This window comes from Struthio camelus, chromosome 1 (genome assembly GCF_040807025.1).
Source record: "Struthio camelus isolate bStrCam1 chromosome 1, bStrCam1.hap1, whole genome shotgun sequence".
Classification (NCBI taxonomy): Eukaryota; Metazoa; Chordata; class Aves; order Struthioniformes; family Struthionidae; genus Struthio; species Struthio camelus.
Genome location: NC_090942.1, coordinates 65,855,965 through 65,877,879, shown reverse-complemented (window position 1 = coordinate 65,877,879; position 21,915 = coordinate 65,855,965). Strand labels below are relative to the sequence as shown.

The window sequence follows — 21,915 nt, the reverse complement described above, 5'->3', positions numbered from 1 at the left end:
AGAGGGAATGACTGAATGGATTTCTAGAGATCTAAGAGGCAGATCTGCTATTGAACAGAGCATTTTCTTATTGCACTCTTTTTTCCCTAAATATAGGCAAGAATTTGAATTTCACTTTTTTTTTTTCTTAATACAACAGAGTGCAATACCTGCAATGCTATGTGGGAATGTTCCTATAGGGAAATTAAGTTTAGTGTTTATTGAGCTGACTCAGATCAAAATCGTTTTAGTCAGTTCCAAAAACCAGATGCCCCGATTCAGTTCAAACAGATATAAAATAAAATATTTCTTTATAATTTTAAAGGAAAAAAAATACCACTATGAGCCAGTATGAGATTTTAGTCTCTCACAGAGAAGTTTCACTTTGCAGAAAGTAATTTCAGCAGACATATCACGTGGCTTCAAGTTATAAGACTAGAAAAGACCATTAGGTCACACACATACAGTTTTCTTGCACATAACACAGGCAACGAATGGTAACAGGAGTTACAGTCTAAAAACTTGCGTTCAATGAAAGCTTATTTCATCCAGAAAAAGAATTGATCTGGGTTGATGTCTGCAGAGATAGAAAATCCAGCACTCCACAGGACAGCTTGTCTTAGTCACCTTCACTGCTAAGATTAGATTTATTTCAAACCTGCAGTTGTCTGGATCCTTTAATCAGAGGCTTTTATTAAGCCTTTCTCTACTACATTAAGGAGCCCTTACAGCACCCAGAGTTTTCTTCCTAATTGAAAGTCTCTTTACCAGGTCATGAAGTCGTGAGTCAGTTTTCTTTTTGACACATTGAGATTTACTTGAATCTCATACCTGCTGTTGCATGCCCAACATTCAATGTGAAGGGTATGATAATCCGATTTAGTAACAACTACGAGGACATTGCCTCACTGTTTCCATAATCAAGGTCCCTCTTATCCAAGCTGCTGTAGAAAAGAACAGGAAAACGGGCACATGCAGAAAAATGAACGTATTGGTGCTCAGTGCAATGAGAATGCCAAGAGCGCCAAGAAAGAGAACTAAACTAACAACCAAAATAATCCATCTGGAGATAGACTGGTTTGGTCAAGTGAGGAATTGAACTATAGTCTGTTCATAAGTGGTAGAAAAGGACACACCTGTTAAAGCACTGAAGAGGAGGAATCTCTCCCTGTCTGCTCGCCATGCAGAAGTACGTTGCAGCTATTTGTCCAGCAGGCTTCCCTAGCACATGTTTGAACCAGTCTGCCAGATACACCACACCACCAATTTGGGACTACTGTCTAAAATTTTAGTAGCTGCTGCCTCTGCCTAGAGTTTTCTAATTCATCCCTTAATCTCTCAAATTTTGCATTCAGAAAAACTCAAAGAGCACTTTTTTCATACTGATAGTGGCTTGGCGTATTCAGGTTCAGCAATGAAGCATGGCCAAATGGCTTCACAAAGACAATCTGGCCAGCTGCTTCTGACTGGGTAGATCTAGTCTGCCATTCAGCATGGGCACAAGAACAAAAAGAATGACAGTAGGTATGATATGAGTGTTGGAACAGAGGTTTTCCACTGGACATATCGCTTTATTCTCACTCACTTAGATTAGTGTTTCTTAATGTTTCTCATAAATCCTACACCTTCTTGTCCCAAAGTTAAAATAAATCAGAATTATTTTAACCCCTTCTGAGCACAAAATGTTTTGGTTTGTTCTGGGTTTAGCAAGCAGAAGAGAAACCCTAGAATCCAGTACATTAATTCCATGGCCTGTCAGTGGTATATTTTAAACATATGGAACGAGCAGCTTGTCTGGTTCTGGATGGACCGTTTTTCATTATGTCAGTATGCCATTTGGCTTTTAAGGAGTCTTTACAGAAAATGAAACAGCAATAAAAACATATTAATGATAAGTAGCAATAAAACATCACTTTTCTTCCTCAAATTGCTTTATAAATGTGAGCTAATTCCTCCTCAGGATATACATTTGAGGTAAGTTAGTAATCATTTGAAGCCTAGCTTTACAAATAGAGGAACTGATGAAATAACTGAGGCTGAAACACTGGAGCCCTCCCATATTCCAATAGAAATCATCTCTTCTTCCGGCAGTCTTCCCTCAGTGAGAAAGAAAACAAAAATTCAGCCTTCCTATCTTGTTCCTGGGTCATGCAAGGAAGTCTTATGCACAAATTCAGAAATGTTGAGATGGAAAATTAATTCCACCTTTGTGAGAATATCAGCCTAATAGCACCTGATTAGCCTTGATTCACTGGAACCCAGTTCCTGTGCAAAACATGAAATTCCATGTTGTGGGCTGCTCCTGTGAAAGTAAACAGTTGTGCATACCAGAGGAAATATATTTAGAGGAAAAGAGCACTTGAATTCCTAGGTTGCACTGGTGATAGGAATCTGCCCAAATAATTGGGATCAAAGTCCACATTAATATAGGTACACAGACACAGCCTATAAGGATGTCTAGCTCCAGGAAGTCTTGATTATTTCCCCAAACCTATTTATCATTAAGAATACTTTCAGATCAGTGTTAGGAGGAGTAATGATTTATTATTGCACTTATTTTCCCAAGATATTTATTTCCTTCCTACAGCTCTCAGAGGTCTTCCAATGCATCATTACAATATGAGAGCTAGGTATTTTTACAACACTAATACTGACAGCAACAGAAACACTTGGATGGCGATCTCTGCTAAAATATCTGAGAAGTGGAATTTCCTTTCTAGAAATTTGGTTAATTTGGTCTAGAAATTTGAACTGTGCCACTATATGCACAGAAAACATACAGCCTTGCATCAATCCATATGCTTTTACAGGCAACAATATTAAAAAGAGATTTATACTGTGGCTGCACACTATAGCTATGGAGGACACACTGCTTTGGACGCCACAAAAAGCAAAAAGAAACAAAACAGCTGTTCAGCGTGATGGTCCAGATGCAGCCACAATCTCAGTAAATCCCTAAACCACTGCTAGCTGGTAACTAGAAGTATAGGAAGAAAGGATAATGATTCATCCTTAGGCTTCTATTACTGCACACTGTCCACCTAGTGAACTGGGTACTGGGCCACATGGACTTCAAGTCCAACCCTATCTGAACATTCTTATCTCGCAAAAGGCAAAGAAAAAAACCTCTCAATTCCTTTAATGATCTACGGCAAAGAACAGCTAATAACAGCTAACAGCTACAAAACTAGGTTTCTTCAGTCTGCAAGAGAAACAAATGAGAGGAGATACAAGAGAAGTCTTAAAATATCATGAATGGTGTAAAGAATGTGGTTTGAGAGTAATTATTTGCAATTTCTTCCAACACAAGAGCAAAGGAGCATTAAACAGAACTAGTAAGTGGCAGGTTCGAAACAAATAAAAGCTGATTCTTCACACTGCATGTAGTTCAGCCCTGGTACACCTTGCTTCTGGATGTCACGGATGCTACAAGTTTACAGGAACTCAAGCAGGAACTAGATAATATCATAGGAGAGAAAGTTATCAGGGGGCTGTTAAACACAAGGCACCATTCCTGGAAATTCATGAGCTGCAAATTGTTAGAGGCTGAGAGAATATCCTGGGGATGCATCACTAAACACCTGCCCCATCTTACACTTTTCCATAATTGCCCATTGCAAGTCCCTGTTGAATATTGGGCTCAATGGCACTTTGTAGCCTAAATAAGACTGTATAACCTATATCCATACTAGCAAGCAATGTGGAACAGAAGCAGTATAGGTCCTATTGACACTGAGGAAACTATACACAAGAATTTTCAGAGGATTTTACTTTGGACTAGTTCTAGCCTGGTTCTGTGGACTGAACGCCCTTAGTGGTTACAGGGCATTAGGAGAGCTCTTTTAATTAAGTTTAATACAAAAGGAATTCAGTTCATATGCTCCAAGACAGCTCCACACATGAACCGTGGTAAGTGGTGATGAAGTTGGGAAATTCCCTTCCCAACTGCACTCCTCATCTTAAGTAAAACATTAACGTAGACACCTCTCTTCTCTAGATGCCTCAGAAAGGGCTAACAATCCTGCAGAACGCAGACAACATATAAAGCCACAACACCAAGCTAAAGATATTGGGGAATATTAATTCCTTTCCACAAGCTTATAACTTGAAGTTCAAGATGCAAATATCCTTAACTCTTCATCTCTATTTGCTTTGCTCAAGCTATTATTAATGATCACTAAAATATTTAGCTACCCAATTCCAGCCACTAATAACCTCATAGAACAATAAAACCTACAGATTCATTAGGTATTTCACGAATAATGCTTTCTTTTATTGCTTTAAATTTACTGCCATTCCATTTCAATGGCAGTCCCCTATTCTTGCATGACAAAAGAAGGTAAAAGATAGTGTTCAGTTAGAGGTATAAGAAATGTAAGAGCAGAGCCCAAACGGACAAGTACTCAGCTATAATAGGAAACTGCTTTGCCATTAAAATTTAACGGGATTCTTTGTTTTGTTATCATTTTCCCTAATCCTGTCTGTTTCTTGGCAAAAGAACTCTACTACAATATGCCCATGTTACTCTTGGCAGAATGTTTCTTATCAGAGGGGAAAACTGTGATTCCCTCTGATCTCCTGCTGATGTTAACCTTGAGGGAGCTAGGGCTGATATGAATTTTAGGACAGACTAGTCACGTTGACAACATGAACATATCAAGCACAAGCACAGATGCAACAGACACTAAGCACTACCCTTGCAAAATGAATTGCTAATACCCTTAGAGGTGATCCAACTCAAAAGGGCAGAGGAAGAAGGAAATGTCACTCCAGTGTCGTATATTAAGAATGCTGGATTTTAAGTGCCTCTTTGCATTGTTTGCATGCCACTTGCCATAAAAGATCATCACACCTTATGGCATCATGCCTTGCTGGAGCTGGTGACCTGCATTAGTATCCAGAGCCAGATGGGTACAAATCTAGTTTCCTGACTCTGACCAACAGTGCCATGGCACGGAGACAAGACACAGGCTTTGTTACTATGCTGAGGGTAAAAGCCTTAACCAAGAAGCCCAAAGGGGCCACAGCCTTCCTCCTCCTTATTCAGCCAGTGCAGTGTCTTGTCTCATGACATAAGATGCGCTTATACCTGCATAGATGCAATGGCCTTTCCTCTTCCCATAGGTGAATCAGGGCTGCAGCCCCTCAATATATCAGGCTTGTCATCTTCTGCTTAAGAGAGGCCAAATGTCAGGATGGAATGATTTAGTGGCTGAAGGGAGCTACCAGCTACCCTGAATGCATAAGTGATAAGTGCCCAGTGCTAAAATGGTGATGCAGAGGAATTCTTACCTTTCCACACTGCTTACATTTCCCCTCCTGCCTCCGCCTGTGCACCCAATGATGTCGGACAAAGTTCTGCAGGAGAAGGACAAAGAAAATGCTACTGGAAGTGACAGCACTCAGAGGTACCATCTGTGTGAAATTGGCTTATAGGCATAGAAGGAAAGGGCCTTTCAGCCATGCATGATTGCCAATGCCACCCATTTCTGGAGCAAAATGCAGCAGCTGCCCCATGGGAAACCCCAGACACAACCAAAACTGCGGGAGGAATAAGGACACAACAGTGTTCTTTATCCACGTTGCAATGTGGCCAGAACATTACTGTCTTGGTACCCTTCAACAAAAAGAAGGGAGCACATTACATTACATAGAGATAATAATCATCTAAAAGACCATAGAGGTGCCTAAAGGCTACTGTGTTCAGCCATAGCGTAGGGCCCAGTTCTACTCTACCCTGGGGGTATAGCCTTGTAAAACAAAAATATACAAGTTAGTCCAGGTGAAGGGAAAGAGGGGAGGAAGCACTTCTGTTCTCTCCGCTGGGGCTACTTACATGCTGGATGGCAGTAGGGAGGTAGGCAGGACTGCCGCCCCTGCTTCTGGGCAGGCAAGAGGGTTAGAAGGAGTCTCGCCTGTGCCTTGTCATTATTCCAGCCAGCACAGCAGAGCCCATGTGGAAGGGTCCTGAACTGCCTGCTAGCATCAAGCTGTGAAGCAACCCTGCTTCAGAAATGGGAGAGGGGCTCTGTGAATTTTCCCCATTATTCCTCCTCCCAGCCACCAAAAAGGAAAAGGTAAAACGACAGCAGTCACCTCTAAGCCTTCTCCCATACCACAATTACTCTTGTCAAAAGGTATTCTCAGTCATATGAGACTGATAACCAAAACAACTGCAGCAGTTGGGGAGAGGGAGCTCCCCTCTCCCTTTTTTCTTAATTAAAAACAAACAAAAACCCTAATGTCTAAATAAGTTTTAAGAATTATCTTCCTTGTCCGGGATGCCTTTCTTTGAAGATACAAGCTTTTAACTATTTACATCAGTAGGACAGATATATATATAGGAATAATAAATACCCAGCACCTTAAAAGGAGCTGAATACATAGGTAGCTGGAAAGCAAACCGTAAGTTTTCTGAATGTTTGATTTCTGCTGACTAACAGACCAAAGATGTTTCTAGAAAAGTGAGGGGAAAGGCTAATGGAAGGACAAGGAAGCAGAGAAAATCAAAAATACTAGTTCAAAGGTCAGGAAGAAAAAAAGAAATGATACTAAAAATAGAAAAAAGACAGACTAGCTCAATGAATGGAAAAAGAGACAGCAGAAAGAAGTGTGTCCTGTTAGTACAAGTAATACAGTGCTTCAGCCTGAATTCATTTTACGTTCGTTCTGGGGAGGAGAACGTTTCCCACAGGGAGCCAGACCTCTGTCTGCAACTCCTCTAAATCTAAAGCACTGCTGCAACTCCATACCAGGTGAGTCAGCACACAAGTCAAAGGAAAAGCAATTCTTACTTGTGCGTTACTTACTTCTCTTGGACATCTGGATCCCCCTTCTCGGAAGGTTGGTTTGCAGCGGAAATTAATCTGCCATTAAAATAAAGCAGTTAGAGCTGAAAATGAGCCGAGAGTGAATTTACTCCAATTGTTGGTCTGGATTGCTCTTCAAAAACATCTGTTAAAAACATCAACTTCAGTAGCTAAACAAAGTAACTTCCCCAGCTGTCAGAAAATCTCTCCTCATATGCCGTAATACTACTTCTTGCTAGATCTTTACACAGCTCTCATCTTCACTAATGCTATAGCTGCCTGCTCAGTTCACCTGCTTAACCTCTCTTCCTCTGGCCTAGAAGAAAACCACTTCAGCTTTTATGAAGAAGCTCATTTGCAAACAAAACAGACTTAAGCTTAGGTCTGAAAAGTCAATGGGAGCTGGAAATCCATAAGACCCTTTTGCACATCTCAGCTTTAGGTCCTCATACATGAAATCTATGGAGAAAGCATCTGCATCGACATCAAGAACTGAAAGTTACCGTAAGTTTCTACCTTTTGCTTAGACTGTTCCTCTTTTATCTATTCCCCACGCCCCAAACCGTTTGAGCAGCACAGTACTGCCTCCTGCAGTGATGCTGCCTCAGAGGGGAAAGGTACCCCTCTAACTCGGTGACAATCACCATGACATTTGTCAACAGAAGCCCAAATACTGGGAAAGTGAAAACTCTTTCCAAAGGGTTGCTGCTATAAATTTGTCATGTATCAACTTACTTCTTTTATAGGGAACAACATTACAAACATATAGGAGTGAAAATAAAGCTTTTATTAAATCAGTAGGGATATTCCCATTCATATTTGTTACACAGATCCTGCCAAAAAAAAAGTGATTCCTTCAGCACATTACAGGTCAGGTGTGATTAGGAAGAACCACTGATGGCAGGACTGAAGTCAATGTCTGATACTCTGTAGGTACTTGGGGATGAGGAGGGCTCCATGAAGGAACTGGGAAGCAGGATGGATGCTCACAGAAATAATACAAGAAATAAAAGGTTTAGTATTTCCAGTTGCAACAATAAAAACTTAATTTCTGAGGTTCAGGGGAGGAAACAGTACAGTCTAGTAAACACAGTGAAAAATGGTCATAGTAGCATCTTATGCTGCATTGCTTGTAATCAGTTTAGCTGTCATGAGCTGAATTATGCTAGGTTTAGCTGTGGAATTTTAAGAGGCCAATTTTGTGCATGACAGGAAACTGCATTTTCTAGCTTCAATTTTTAATCTAGGAGTAGAGGGAAATTATTTTTTAATCATAAAAAAAATTGAAAGTTTTCAGCGTTTTTTCTGGTTCACAGGGTTTGAAAAAAATCTATTTTAAAGAATAATACGAATTTTAAAGAATAATACGAATTTTCAAGTCAACTTTTTAGCAAGTACATTGTCAAAACGTCTATGAACAACTACTCCAGACGGCGGCAGACGGCGTTTCCCAGGCTAGAAGTTCAGCGAGGGAATTACAGGCGTGTCACCCACGCCAGGCTCCAGAAGGTGGCGATGTCTTACCTTCTCTAACTGCTCCATGCACGCGTTGTGGACCACGATCTTGCAGGCAGCACATTTCCTCCGCAGAGCTGATTTCTGCAAGAGGAAAGGGAGGCGTGTATGCACGGAGGTGCGCCGTTCACAGGAGGACTGGAGTTAGCTGTGAAATGGGAGCCATTTCTCTCCTTATACAACATATATTAGTCCTCTCCTAAGATTCAAAAGTGTTTTAGATATTTAAAGAGGGAAGGAACAAAAACAAAAAACAAAAAAAAAAAAGAGAGAGATTTGAAGCTGGAGACATGACACTTTGGCTTGTGAACTAGAAGTAAAAGGCTCATTTTAGGCAGCAGATAAGGCTGTTGCGGTGCAGATCACAGGGCACTCCCAAAAGGAGCCACCTGCCAGGATGATAGGCAGGGCTAATGAAGATAGAAGGAAAACATACATGCAAATCAAAGCACTGGGATCAAATCTAGAAAAAAAAAAGTATATCACTTCATGCTTATCATGCTATACAGAATTAGGTGGGCCCGACCACTGCCTTGCAGAAAAAACTCGTGTCATTTAGCAGAGAAAGGCAACCTGCCCACTGAACGTTGTCAAAGGTGTATGAAATGTTACGGCAGGGACAAAATTCTCAATCTAGTTATGCTGGTTAGTTTTATTAATATCTATATGGCTTTTAAAATAATTCCCATTGAATCCCCTGGGCTGAATCACATCAAAGACAAGAGAATATATCCAGCAGAGAGCGAACGCATTTACAGTATTTTTTTTCTTTTTCTTGCACATACTCAATCTAATATGCCAGACAGAAGTAACAGTAATAGAAGTTTAGCTTATAGACCCGAGTTTGAAGGACAAAAGGTCATAAACACACAGTAAGTTGAGGACAATTTGTTTAAGATTTTTACATTCATTTTATTCATGTTCATTAAATCTCTAATAAACATTTTCTTTAGAACTTTCAATATACTATAAATAACGCTCGAGAAGAAACAGGGAAAACAACTGAGGCTCCCGTCATACCAGAACTGCTACAATTTTACCCTGAATCTCATAATTAACTAAGAGGGGAGGGGCCCTCAGGGGAGGGGCTCTAACGCTTCACCTGAAGAATCAGGGTGGTTCTGGAAGATTCTACGTTTTCAGCCATTTTGTGATTTGTTAACTTTTAAGTATGTTTTCAGTCTCCATGTTTACCTAGAGGAATGAGATGACACAAAGCAATCGATCTCCAAGATGAGAAAGTTCAAAAAGCAAATAAAGGTAAACCCTTGCAAGTAGCTACTTTTTAAGTATCTGCATTTTAAAGTCATTCTCTTGATTTTTGGATGCTGGCAGCACTGCAAGTAGTTTACAACCATTCATAGTGAGAGGCTAGTAAAATGTAAGACTCTGTCTTTTCCATCATTTCTAACTTGATTTATCATGAAACATCAGCTGCAGTTTCCAAAGAATGAGAATTCATGTTCTGTATGGCCTAACCTTTTTTTTAAAAAAAAAAAAAAAAGTGAAGTCCATGCAATTATAGATTTTTTTTTTTTTTTTGCTATTTTTCCATTTAAAATACTTGATCTAAAAACATTCTACATGTAAAAGAGCTAAGTCAAAGGAAGAGCAGGATAGGCACAGAAAGACAGTGTCTTCAAAAGATTCAAACTGGAAAAGCATTAACTTTTAGATGGATCAAGTGAAACTAACCCCAGTTAATTTTAACTGGATTTCCAGCTCCACCTCTAGGTCTTAGCTACTGAAAGCCCCATATACTATACCATGCTATACAAACAGATACTGCTTTTTCCCAAAGGGAGCCAATACATTAGTAACTGAACTAGAAAATAATCTCAATTAGGTCATGCGAAGGCCCGGTAATGAAGAACTCAAAAACCTTAAACTCTGCTGCTTTCTACATATGGTTCAACATCTCCAGGCCTGCTGGCTAGAAAAGCCTGTCATCATCTAAGATGTCTGCCACCATTCCCAAATAAAAATGTAAGTCAGTGGGTCTGATTCATCAGCTATTCTATCAGTGCTTCCAACTTCCATAAACATACTCCTTTAAACTGCTAAGGCACAGCTTGTTAAATCAAACACAGCACATAATTAAATTTCCATGCTACCTTCAATGAGCTAAATCACGAAAAAGTTTTTACTCAGTTTTTTGACAGGCAAACTTTTATTAAGAACATAAAGAACAGTCAAATGGGGTAAGACCAAAGGTCCATACAGCCAAAAATCCAAAATACGGCTTTGGCCAAAAGCTGTAGGTGCTTGGTGAATCAAAATGCTTCAGTTTGGATCAAATGATCGGAGCAGTTTTTAACAAAAGCAAAGAGATGGCATCACAGAGAGGCCCAGGCACTATTTACAGGCAGCATGGAGAAGAGGGAATCCCCACACACGCCTTGCAATCAAAGGGTCAGGATGCTGCCTTGAGCATTGACTCAAAGCTCAGAATTCCACTCTCCCACCAAGTGTCCTAAATACCGAGGGAAGAGTTTTTTCGTCTCTTCTGCTGAAGCAGTTCAACTTAAATACTAGTTAGGTGAAGAGAAGTGAAGCAGACTGAACGCATAACAGTGACTCCACAGTCAAAGAATAGAGACACATTGGTCCAGGGTTTAAGATCAGTCTGGTAGAACTTTTCTGTACACATCAAAAAAAACTTCAACAGGAGAAGAGAAACCTTGAATATCCTATTCACTGCTGGTGAGTGCAAACAAAGAGTTTGGAAAATTCTGTTTAAATCCTTGCAGGGATTAAGTGAAAATACAATCAGACCCCCTACTCTCAGGCACCTCAAAAAGTGATATATGTGCATATATAAATAAAATAAGTTGGTTTCTTTCAAAATGTCTGAAACACTTCAATATTCTAATCTTTCTTTGTTATCATATTAATCAAACTACTCAATAAATCCATTGTCATTGTGTAAATAATCTGGGTCATTCAAAAAAAATTTTTTTTTTCTTCACAGTAAAGTATTTAACTAGCAGGTCTTTGCCCCTTTTGCATTCCTTCTCTTGGAGTACAGGCATCAACAATAGCAGTAAATAACTAAAAGTTTCTGAGCAATGTCTTTGTCCAAAGTCATGCTCTTTGCCTCAAAAACAAAGAAGGAAATCTGAAAATGAAAACTCACCGAGAATTTGACTTGACAGCTTTCCTCCCCCAGGTAACAGAGGTCCCCAGAAACATTGGTCTCCAGCCATAGGTGCTCTCCATTCACAGCATTTTCCTGAGAAAAGATGATTGTTCACCTGGTTTGTGAAGTCATCCAGGTGAGTAAAGAATATTTCCCAAAAAGTGTGGGTACACCAATTTAACAACAACAACAAATAAAAAAGCACACACACAGCTGAACATTTTTCCCGCAGCACAAAACCATCACTGTATTACCCTGGCTGACCATCCCTGCTTAAAGGATGCTGACGACACAATGAATAATGTCTCATAAATCACTACTGAAGTGTTTTACTGAACTGCACAGAAGTTGTTTGCCTGTCACCTTCTTGCAAGATGCGTAGTTTAAATGGGAATCTCAGTTTCATAAGCATGAGATATACACAGAATTTTAAATAAATTAAAATCAGGGCAAATGAAACAAAAACACAGCTACTGAACTTTCAGTGGTAGAAGCCCAAAAATTTGAAAACCAAACACCCACAAACCTTAAGTGGCCAAAATAGACTAGACCTTGATTTTATACTTCAAAGAACAACACATGCAGCTGAGCAATGCTCTCAAAAATCAAGTTAGCCTACTGATAGTTAGAAATGATGAATAGGGCAATGTCTGATCTTTCTTTGAAATCCTTCTCATTTGACCAAATCTGGCCCTTCCCTCTCTGAAAATTCTCAGCCTGAGGAAATTTGGTTGCAGAAAGACTACAGTTTTCACTGTACTGTAATACTGGCTCGACTAGAAAAAAATAAAAAAAACTAAAAAGTTTACTCTATGCTGTTTAAACATAGTGAATAAACAGGAATTCTGCTCAGCCAGAATTAGAGCATGATGGAAAATGCTTTGACAGTCTCTGACATTTGGTTCCCACACTGCAGAAGTCACAAATGATGACGTGTACCAGACAGATGGCGTCCGACAGCAGGATGCTCCGAAATAGCCATTTTGTTTAAAATAATTTATTTAAAATATCACTGACAGTTTCAAAGTGATGAAATGTGAAAGTTTCTCTTTTGCCATGTGTATCGCTTAGATAATGCGGAGAAGCAGAACTGATAAAATCCTTTGCCTTCTGGAATATGAGCGCATCCACAACGGTCAAGAACCGTGCGAGTTTGCAAGTCGTGCCTACCACAACCAGTATTCCCTTCAAATAAACCAGGAGGAAAAAAGCAACACGTGATTTTCTGGTGAGAAGTCTACATGTCCATAGGTCTAACTCCATTAGAAATTTGCCCATTAAAGTCAGACTCAGTATTATCCCTCAACACAATGGGCTGGATGAGAGAAAGACTTGGATTCCCGTGTCCTACACTCTGATTAATCTTCACTTGTTTACATGCTGTCCTATGCCTCCATTTCTTTTCATCCTTTTGTCTGTTTGTCCACTTAACATTAAACTCCTTGGGACAGAGATTTTTCCAAACTATTGAGTTTTACCAGAAAACACCATCATTTGGGAGAGGACTCTCTGCTATCATAACACAAAATAACTTTAAGGACTTGAACAAACTTCACCAAACCCTCAAGCCTCACTCAGTTTGTAAATTACTCAGATGGTAAATTCCTTCCCTTCAAGTTTATCTTCAAATTAAAGCAATTTTCTCTGGCAAGAACTACATCAGTTTTTACAGCACTTCATGGAAGCCCACTCACATCATACTAATAAAGTGACTATATGTGCACTGTCTTGGCCAAAATATTAACTTCCTGTCTGGTTTACAAGGAGCCAGGCAAAACAACAGGCCAAGGTAGGAAGACATGAGCTTGTCAAAGAGTGTTCGACCTGAGCATGTTCTTAGCTGAAGAAATGATACAAGTTCCTACTATGACCCAGAGCTAAACTTTATAGATTATAAAAGATGCTCAGGAAGGATTAGTCTGGGAAGCTAAATAAGAAAGAACACTTGCTCCTGGGACACATTTTTTAATCAGGAGTCACAATTCCATTAAAAAGAAAAAAAGAAGGAAAAAAAAAACCACACACACACACACAAATTAAACACCCTTCCATTCAGACCACTTCCACAGAACTTGCCACCCAGGATTTCTAAAGATAAAGTAGCCCATTTCCATAACCTAATTTAGACTGATTTAGAATTTGTTCTCTGTTGTTCCAGACTAGGTCATACATTCACATGTCTGACTTTCCATCACTGCGTAAATAAGTAGCCTATATTGATGACCTTTTTAGTTCATCGTATGCTAGAGTTCAGAAAAATTTGGTAGTAAAAACATAAATATTCTGATACAGTATAAATGGCACACCTCAGATATTCACTGCCATTAGTATAAAATTTCACAGCAGAGTGTGTGAAAACTCACAATTTCAGTTCCAGCAAACCGATATTTCAAAATCTTTCATCCTGAATCAAAGCAAAAAGCTGAGATTAAGAAACAACCTCCTCCCTGAAAAAGCTTTGGCAGACGATTACTTTGTCACAGTAAGATCAAAGGGGGTTATTTGTACTTCATTGTTTTAACTTTTACAGGGTACTGCCATTTATATGATGAGACATTCTGCACAGCTTATAGAAATCAAAATGATATAGTCAAAGAAAAATGTTTTGACCTTTTCCAAGCACAATTTTTCATTTGTTTCTAATAGAAAATTTTGACAAAAAAAATACATTTCTCTAAAGCATTTTAACTTCAGCAAATCAGCATTTCCACTCATAAATTTACAAGCAGTATTCCACAGCATGCCAGACTTGGGTACCCCACCTGCCCAAACATAGGCTGACAGAGGTCACCAGAACCACATATAGGCTGAGCTCCTGTTTAGCACAGAACCATAGTGCAGTAAAGTCCACGTTATCACTTTTGTATTCTGATATGGAAATATTTTCCCACAAAAGATTTGAATTCAGCAACATCTTCACAAATAACTTGCCAGTTTCATTTATTTTGCACTTGATGTCTTTATGTTATATTTAAGAGCAAACAACTACTAAAGAAGCAGTCCTTCTCTCTTTGTCCCTGACCCCTCAAGTCCAGCCTCATGCTCTTGCCATTTTCCTTGTGCCAAATCTGATAGCTGTGAAGCCGCACATGAATCAGTTCAACTGGTGGAAAATACAGATCATTTTTCTACCAGATCAGAAAGATGAAATGACTCACCCTGCGACCACACGACTGCTGGATCAAAGAGTGGTAGGAGCAGGACTGATGCTTTTGGTACCCCTTGGTGCTAGACCAGCTTAGCTGATCTGTCAAAAGCATGCTTTCAGGCTGATGTACTTTGCTTTGATTCAGGCAACATGCTAGGTAGAAGAGGGATGCTACCTACTATCTTGAATAAAACAATAATGACTTTGGCCTAATATTTTGCAGTTAAAAAGAGCTGGGAAATCTGTTGTTCCAAACCTGGCTTTCTAGCTCTTGCAAGTGTTTATGTAATACCCCGTGAAATGAAAGAGCTCCCACTCACCGAAGCGGAGGCAGCCGTGCTTTCCTGGCAGATGCAGCCTGCCTCACAGGGGACACACAACCTCACTAGGCTCTCCTAGATGGAGGCCACTCATTTGATTGTTCCTGATCTGTTACCACCCTAATAGCAAACAAAATTAATTTCAGTATGAAAAATGCTCCTTGCATATGAAACAACAAAACCACACAGTCCCCCTAAAGTGAAAGGGAAATGGGAATTCATTGCCTGGGAGTTTGGGAACAATGTAATTACATGTGCATGATCATAACTTGCTGTACATATTTCATTAATTCAGCTTGTTTTTTTTTTTTTCTTTTAAGTGCCCTAGCACGGTTAAATAACAGAGCCAGTTTACCATTTTTCTAAAGCCCTCAAGAATCTCCATACCTCACTGTTCTTCAAGCTGCAGTCAGCATGGTTTCAAAGGCAATGCAAATGCACTTGTATAATTTAATTTGCTGTATCAAGCAGCCGCAGATATTCAGCCAAACAAATCCCCCAGTTGGCCCAACTTGATAGCTTGAAGGAGCTGTAACACTGCTTGTAGCAGGAGGAACAGAGCTCTCCTCCACCCCTGTCACAACTGGATTTTTGCAAAAAATTCAAGAAAAATTTAAAAATAAACCATTAAGAAGATTTTCCCTTTGTTAACACCTCAGTTAACCTTCTTACCAAATCTACCTTTAGATGATCAAATTATGATTAGTGTATAATTAGTGTTCATCATTCCAAATCTAAATATGTTTGTAAGCAAAAGTGATTAGTTTTGGCATTTTCTTTGTGAGCCCGCTATCAAGCAGAAATAAGTTTCATTGGATGCCTTTTTACCTATGTCTTTCTCTAATGTTTGGCTTATGTTTCACCCTTAACTCAAATTCCAGAGCTTGTAATGCTCATGTTGCAAATAACGACCATATCCCAGATACTGTTGTGCTGATACATACTCCCAGTTCTAGATACCCCTTAAGTCACTTCAATTTGAGAATACTCTGCATGCAGAAATCATCTGTTCTTTAATTATTACAAATGTAATACATGAATATAAAACAAAACAACACTGCAAACATCAAGGAGATACGCTACTACATCATTACTTCAAAAAAAACTTGAAGACAGGTAGTGTCCAACTTTCACAACTCTTTTGTTTTGTTTTAACTTTTAGGGCTATGTTCACAATATTCTCTAGCTATTTTCCAGAATAGGTTGAATTAGGTGGAGTGGCAAGGTCAGTTTCCACATCCTGCCTGTCTCCCAAACTGGCCTGCATAGCATATGCACACACAAACAAACAAGCACAGACCATCCTTCCCCCCAGACCATCCCTTCCCCACATCCCTGCATCAGCTACACTCTTGTATTCCCTGCTGAGCTTTTGGGATTCTTATCACCGTCATCTGAAAGATTATCTGTATGCAGAAGCAGAATAACAACGTTTGTCTTCATGAAGGAACAACATACAGATGCTATCAACTGAGATGGTGATATCCTGTGTTGTCAGGAAACCATTATTTTGTCTGACAAGAGCTTAACGTCAGCCCCTGTGGCAGCAATGGGAAAAAGAGACGCTTTCAATAAGGATACCTCCTCTAATATCATGTTAATAACACTGCAACCTCTGTCCCTCTAAGAAAGATAGCAACCATTTTGAAACATGACAGTCCCCTTTTTCTTTGCAGATCTCTCTGGAAAGAACATAATTTCTCAAATCTTGATGAAAAAGAAACAGCAGAGCAGGATTACTGATCCTGAACACATTGCTTCAAGTATCATCAGTGCACAAAATTTCAGGAATTTTCTTAGAATGTGCATGGAGCTTGCACTTACCACTATTTATTTAAATAGAACTAAAGCTCCCAGGCCCTCTGCATGTTTCTAAATGGCCAATGGGATACCCATAGCCCAGGCTTCTCCTTCCTCATGTGAGCATTTGATGATGTACATCTCTTTCCAACTGAATACTAAATTCACAATTAGAAAACTTAAGTCTTGCAGAAACTCTAATGGGAAGGAAATATCCTTCAGTGTAAAAATTAGTGTAGTTTAGAAAGTGATGATATGGAAGCCAAACCATTTATATGGAAAAGAAATACATTTAGATTAATGAAGGGAATACTACGTAATACACAGAACACATGTTAATGTAAATACATGTATTAACATGGATGTTAAATAACTTAAATGGAGTATACCATTAGGTACCTATGCACAAACACTATCCATGAAGAGTGGACAGCACAACTAGTCCAAAATGTGCAGAATATAATGCACTAGATTCATAGCAAATTCATATTCATTGATTATACATACATCTCATGGGCCACCTCACTGTTCATTTATCTAGGCCATATATAGTTCATCAGTTTGTAAGTGAGGATGTTATGATAGACACTGTCTATGCCTTGCTAATGTCAACATAAATAACATCTACTGCTCTCCTCTCATTTACCATGCTAGTCAGCCTTCTACAATGAAGTACAAGGTTGATCAGGCATGATTTCCCCTTTGTGAATCCATTCTGACTACTCCCAATCACACCTTCTTTTCCTTAATATGTTTGGAAATGGCTTCCAGGAGGATTTGCTCCATCATCTTCCCAGGGATTGAGGCTGACTTGCTTTTAGTTCCCTGGATCCTCCTCCTTGCCCTTTTGGAAGATAGGGGTGATATTTGCTTTCTTCCAGTCCTCAGGAACTTCTCCGAATTGACATGACCTTTCAAAGGCAACGAAGAGCAGCCTTGTAGTGACATCAGCCAGCTCCCTCAGCTCTCGTGGATGCATCCCATCAGGTGCCATGGATTTGTGTGTCCAGTCTGTTTAAACAGTCCCTCACCAGATCCTCCTCTACCAAGAGTAAGTCTTCCTTGTTCCAGACTTTCCCAGTGGTCTCAGGGGCTTGGGATTCCTGAAGGCCAATCTTACCAGGAAAGTCTCAAGGCAAAGGTGGTGATGAGTACCTGAGCCTTTTTCATGTCCTTTGTCACCAGGTCTCCTGCCCCATCCAGCAGCAGGCCCACATTTTCCCTAGTCGTCTTTCTGCTGCTGCTATACTTGTAGAGGCCCTTCTTGTTGTTCTTCATGTCCCCGCCAGATTGAATTCCAGATGGGCTCTGGGTTTCCTAATCCCATCCCTGCAGGATTGGGCAATGCCTATATATTCCTTTTAGGTAACCTGGCCCTGTGTCCTCCTTTTCCTCCTCTTATATGCTTCCTTTTTATGTTTGAGCTCTTTGTGCATCCATGCAGGCCTCCTGCTGCCATTATTTGATTTTCTGTATGTCAGGGAAGATCTTCAGCTTGGAGGGGTCATCTCTGAAAATCAACCAGCTTTCCTGGATTCCTCTTCTCTCTAGGACCATCTCCCATGGGATTCTTCCAAGCAGACCCCTGAACAGGCCGAAGTCTGCTCTCTTGAAGTCCACAGCTGTGATCCTGCTTTTTCCCCTTCTCCCTCATCTCAGGATCCTAAAAACTCCACCATCACATGGTCACTGCAGCCAAAGCTGCTCCCAGCCTTCATATTGCAACCAGTCCTTGCTTGTATTTAAGTATAAGGTGCATCATTATACATCCCCTCACTGGCAACTCAACCACTTCTTAGGAAGTTATCACCAATGCACCGTAGAAACCTCCTGGATTGCTTGTGCCCTGCTGTGTCGTCCTTCCAGTAGATATCAGGGTGGTTCAAGTACCCCACGAGGACCAGGGCCTGCAACCGTGAGACAACTTCTAGTTTCCTAAAGAAGGCCATATCTTCTACTACTTCTTGATCAGGCTGTCTGTAGCAGACACCTGCAACAGTGACACCCACGCTGGTCTGCCCTCTAATCCTGACCCATAAACTCTCACCTGGCTCATCGCACATCCCTCCGCAGAGCTCCATGCATTCCCACTGCTCTTTCACACAAACGGCAACTTCCCCTACGTGCCACCTCAGTCTGTCCCTGCTAAAGAGCCTGTATCCATCTGTGGCAGCACTCCAGTCATGTGAGCTGTCTCACCATGTCTCTGTGATCCCAGTGAGATTGTAGACTTGAAATCTTCTATAATTTAGTAGAAAGAGTAAGTGTTTTCTGCATCTTAGAGTATCCTGTGCAACTGAATAGACCCTCTCAACCAATTGATTTTACAGAAGAGGTTAAAAGTAAAACCTCCAAAACTGGTATCCCATGTTACTAAATGCCACTGTTTTTCAACTTTTGATCAGCCACATATTTTTTATTCTTGTTAAGATCTACAGAATTTTTTCTTAAACATATATTATTTACGGTACAAGAACCATAGTTACAGGCCATAAACACTTAGTAAGAAGGAGACAAGAAACAGATTAACAGACTCATGGACAGAAGAATGAGACAATTTTGACCAATAGGAAGCTCAAGACACCAGTAGTCCAGTGGTGGCCAAGATTTTTGTGGGCACCAGGAAAACTAAAAGCTAGAAGGCAGTACTTAAAAGGAATTTGTAAGATGACTCCACAAAGAAGCTTATTGTCACTTTCCACAGGAGCAAACAGCAGCGCTAAAGCATACAAAGGCCTAGATCCACTGTGGTACATAGGACTGAATGAGGTGCATACGGACCTCTGAGGATCTGGGCTGCAATTGCTTACTTGATCATTTAACAAGTAGATATGATATGGGAAGGGGGATATGTGGAAACTTATCACAGGGACAGGCACTTAAGGGGGTTACTTTCTGGTAAGGCATATCTTTCATAGGCCCTCTGCCTATAACATTACCTGCTCCTGAGAACATACTCTGCACACCCTACCATGAAAAGGTTGGGCAAATTAAAGCACAGATTAAATTACACAACAAAGCAACAAGTTAACTTGTAACTGTTGCAGGTTTAGAAAATGTGATGAAACTGGGCATTTATACATATGTGAGAGAAATCCCCAGGGACAATAGATAATAATAGTAAGAAGAAGAAGAAGAAAATACTGCTTCTTATGTAAAGGGTCTTAAGAGAGGTCAGAATCATCACCTCCATTTTACAGTTAGAGAGAGAGGCAAAACAATTCATCTGAGTTCAGTCAAGAGGTCAGTGGCAGAGCAAGGAGTAGACCTCAGGCCCTGAACCAGTCTTCTGTTAGGAAGACCATCTGATAAAGGCAAATCACCTACAAAAAGCTAATGAAAATGGAGGATATAGGCAGGGAATTCTTTCCAGTTATCACTGTGGAGACAACAAGGAGAGAAACATTTTCTACTGCAAAGTCAAATGACAACTTATGTTCATGTCATTTAGACTTTGGAAAGATCTTTCATCATGGGTCCTTGGAGAATCATCCCTCGAAATACTAAAGAAAGAGCAGAATGATATAGATGGGGATGCAACAAGCACTGATTGATGCTGCCTTTCAGTGACTAAATGCAAAGATTTCCTGTCCAGCTCTAGTGCATCTTAATCGGAATATCCTTCCATTCTACCAGATATATCCCTGGAATTAAACATCAAGATTTAAAACCTACATTTAATTTTCATTATTGGCATTACCACTAGTTATAAAATTTTTCAGCTTCTTCATACCTCAAAACAATGTCCATTTTATATATACCGCACCCTTCTCCCCCACATCTACCAGTTAACAGAGCTGGTCAGTCCATGATACTCCCAACCTCAAAGACTTTCCACTCACTGTTGTGCCCTTCTCTCCAGGAGCCAGAGGGTTGCCTCATTTTTCCATTCAAGTAGCAGACAATGTCTTTTTTGGAAAGGGCAAGTTGAGATTGTGGGATTTTTTTTTTTTTTTAAAGTACAGTTGTGAAAGGTGTTTAACTTAGCCTGTACCTAACCTTCACATATGTAAGTGATCCTTCAGATTTCTACAAACAGCCTCAATGGCTCAAGGCAGGCATGTGTTTTAATACCTTGCTGAATAATGAATGACCTGAATTTCCTAGAGGAAAAGATCAGGTCATGTTTTCAACACTACCCCTTCTAAGAGGATTCTCTGCAAGCTTTCAAACTCATTTTAACACTCTCCTCAGTATCATATTGTAAAAGATCAGAGTCAATCTAATCCATCCTCCTGAAGCACAGGAAAACGTCATGCCATGAAACCTGCCTCAAGTGCAACAGCTGTGGTTAAAGTAGAGCAAACCACCTAGTAAGCCATCCAATCTTGAAAATGCCATATTCATCAAAACGTAAGTTAACTCCATCCAACAGATACTTGGGTGGCTGGTGGCTTGCTCCTGCAGTGTACTGAGCATTCTGTCAACAGCCCAGTGTAAGGCGCAGTGTGCTTTGCTTTAAACGTGACACATTTATGTCACCTGCTGGGTCAGGAAGCATCAGGGCATAACCACACGGAAAGGTGCTGACAGCCCCACACTGGATCCTGCTGAACCAGCCCAGCACCACAAGTCAGAGAAGCAAGACTTGGGAACAGAAACAAGTGGTCTTTGTGTCTACAACCCAGCTGGAGCCCAGAAGAGATCTAGCCATAACTACACAGCACTAAGGCCAAAAACTTCTATTACCTGCTCCTACAGACCCAGCCAATCCAACATCTATGTTCAGCATTAAATTCTAGCCCTTCAAGAAGAGGTACTAAACGGTACTGTGCTATAACCAGACTATCCTTGGACAGCAAACCTTGTCAAGAGGGCAGGGAGCAGTTATTGCTAGACAGTTCCCAAGGTGGAAAGTCTACACAGCTCTGGCCTGCACTGCTCAAGTCTTCACAAGTTTTTGTGTCTCTGCTTTGTGCTTCTTTTCATAATGGAAGCATCTTCCTAATGACCAGCACTAATTCTGATAACAAAGCCCTCTCTTACGCTGTTTTAAGGATGGAGGGAACACTAGCTGCAGATACTGCTAAAATACACTGCCATAAAAAACAAAACACCTACAGTCCACTCTAGGGCTGTCCTTGGTTCCTTCACGGGTCCATTGGAGACTGCAATGTTGAGCGAATGTACAGGAGCCAAGTGCTGGAGGCCTGACCTGGAGATTGCTTTCCTGAAAATTGAAAAGAAAAGATAAAAATTAAATGG

General features: G+C 40.3%; 1 protein-coding gene across 8 annotated transcripts in view; it reads right to left on the bottom strand.

Annotated features, from left to right (window-relative positions):
• The window catches only part of DGKI (diacylglycerol kinase iota), a 227,244-nt gene that overhangs the window by 124,342 nt on the left and 80,987 nt on the right, over positions 1 to 21,915 (bottom strand). For all 8 annotated transcript variants that reach the window (XM_068945771.1, XM_068945829.1, XM_068945793.1 and 5 more), the window contains exons 2-6: positions 21,772 to 21,880; positions 11,440 to 11,535; positions 8,313 to 8,387; positions 6,789 to 6,845; positions 5,272 to 5,337 (exon numbers count right to left, since the gene is read on the bottom strand). In XM_068945771.1, the coding sequence (XP_068801872.1) occupies positions 5,272 to 5,337; positions 6,789 to 6,845; positions 8,313 to 8,387; positions 11,440 to 11,535; positions 21,772 to 21,880 (403 nt within the window). The remainder of the gene's footprint in view (positions 1 to 5,271; positions 5,338 to 6,788; positions 6,846 to 8,312; positions 8,388 to 11,439; positions 11,536 to 21,771; positions 21,881 to 21,915) is intronic.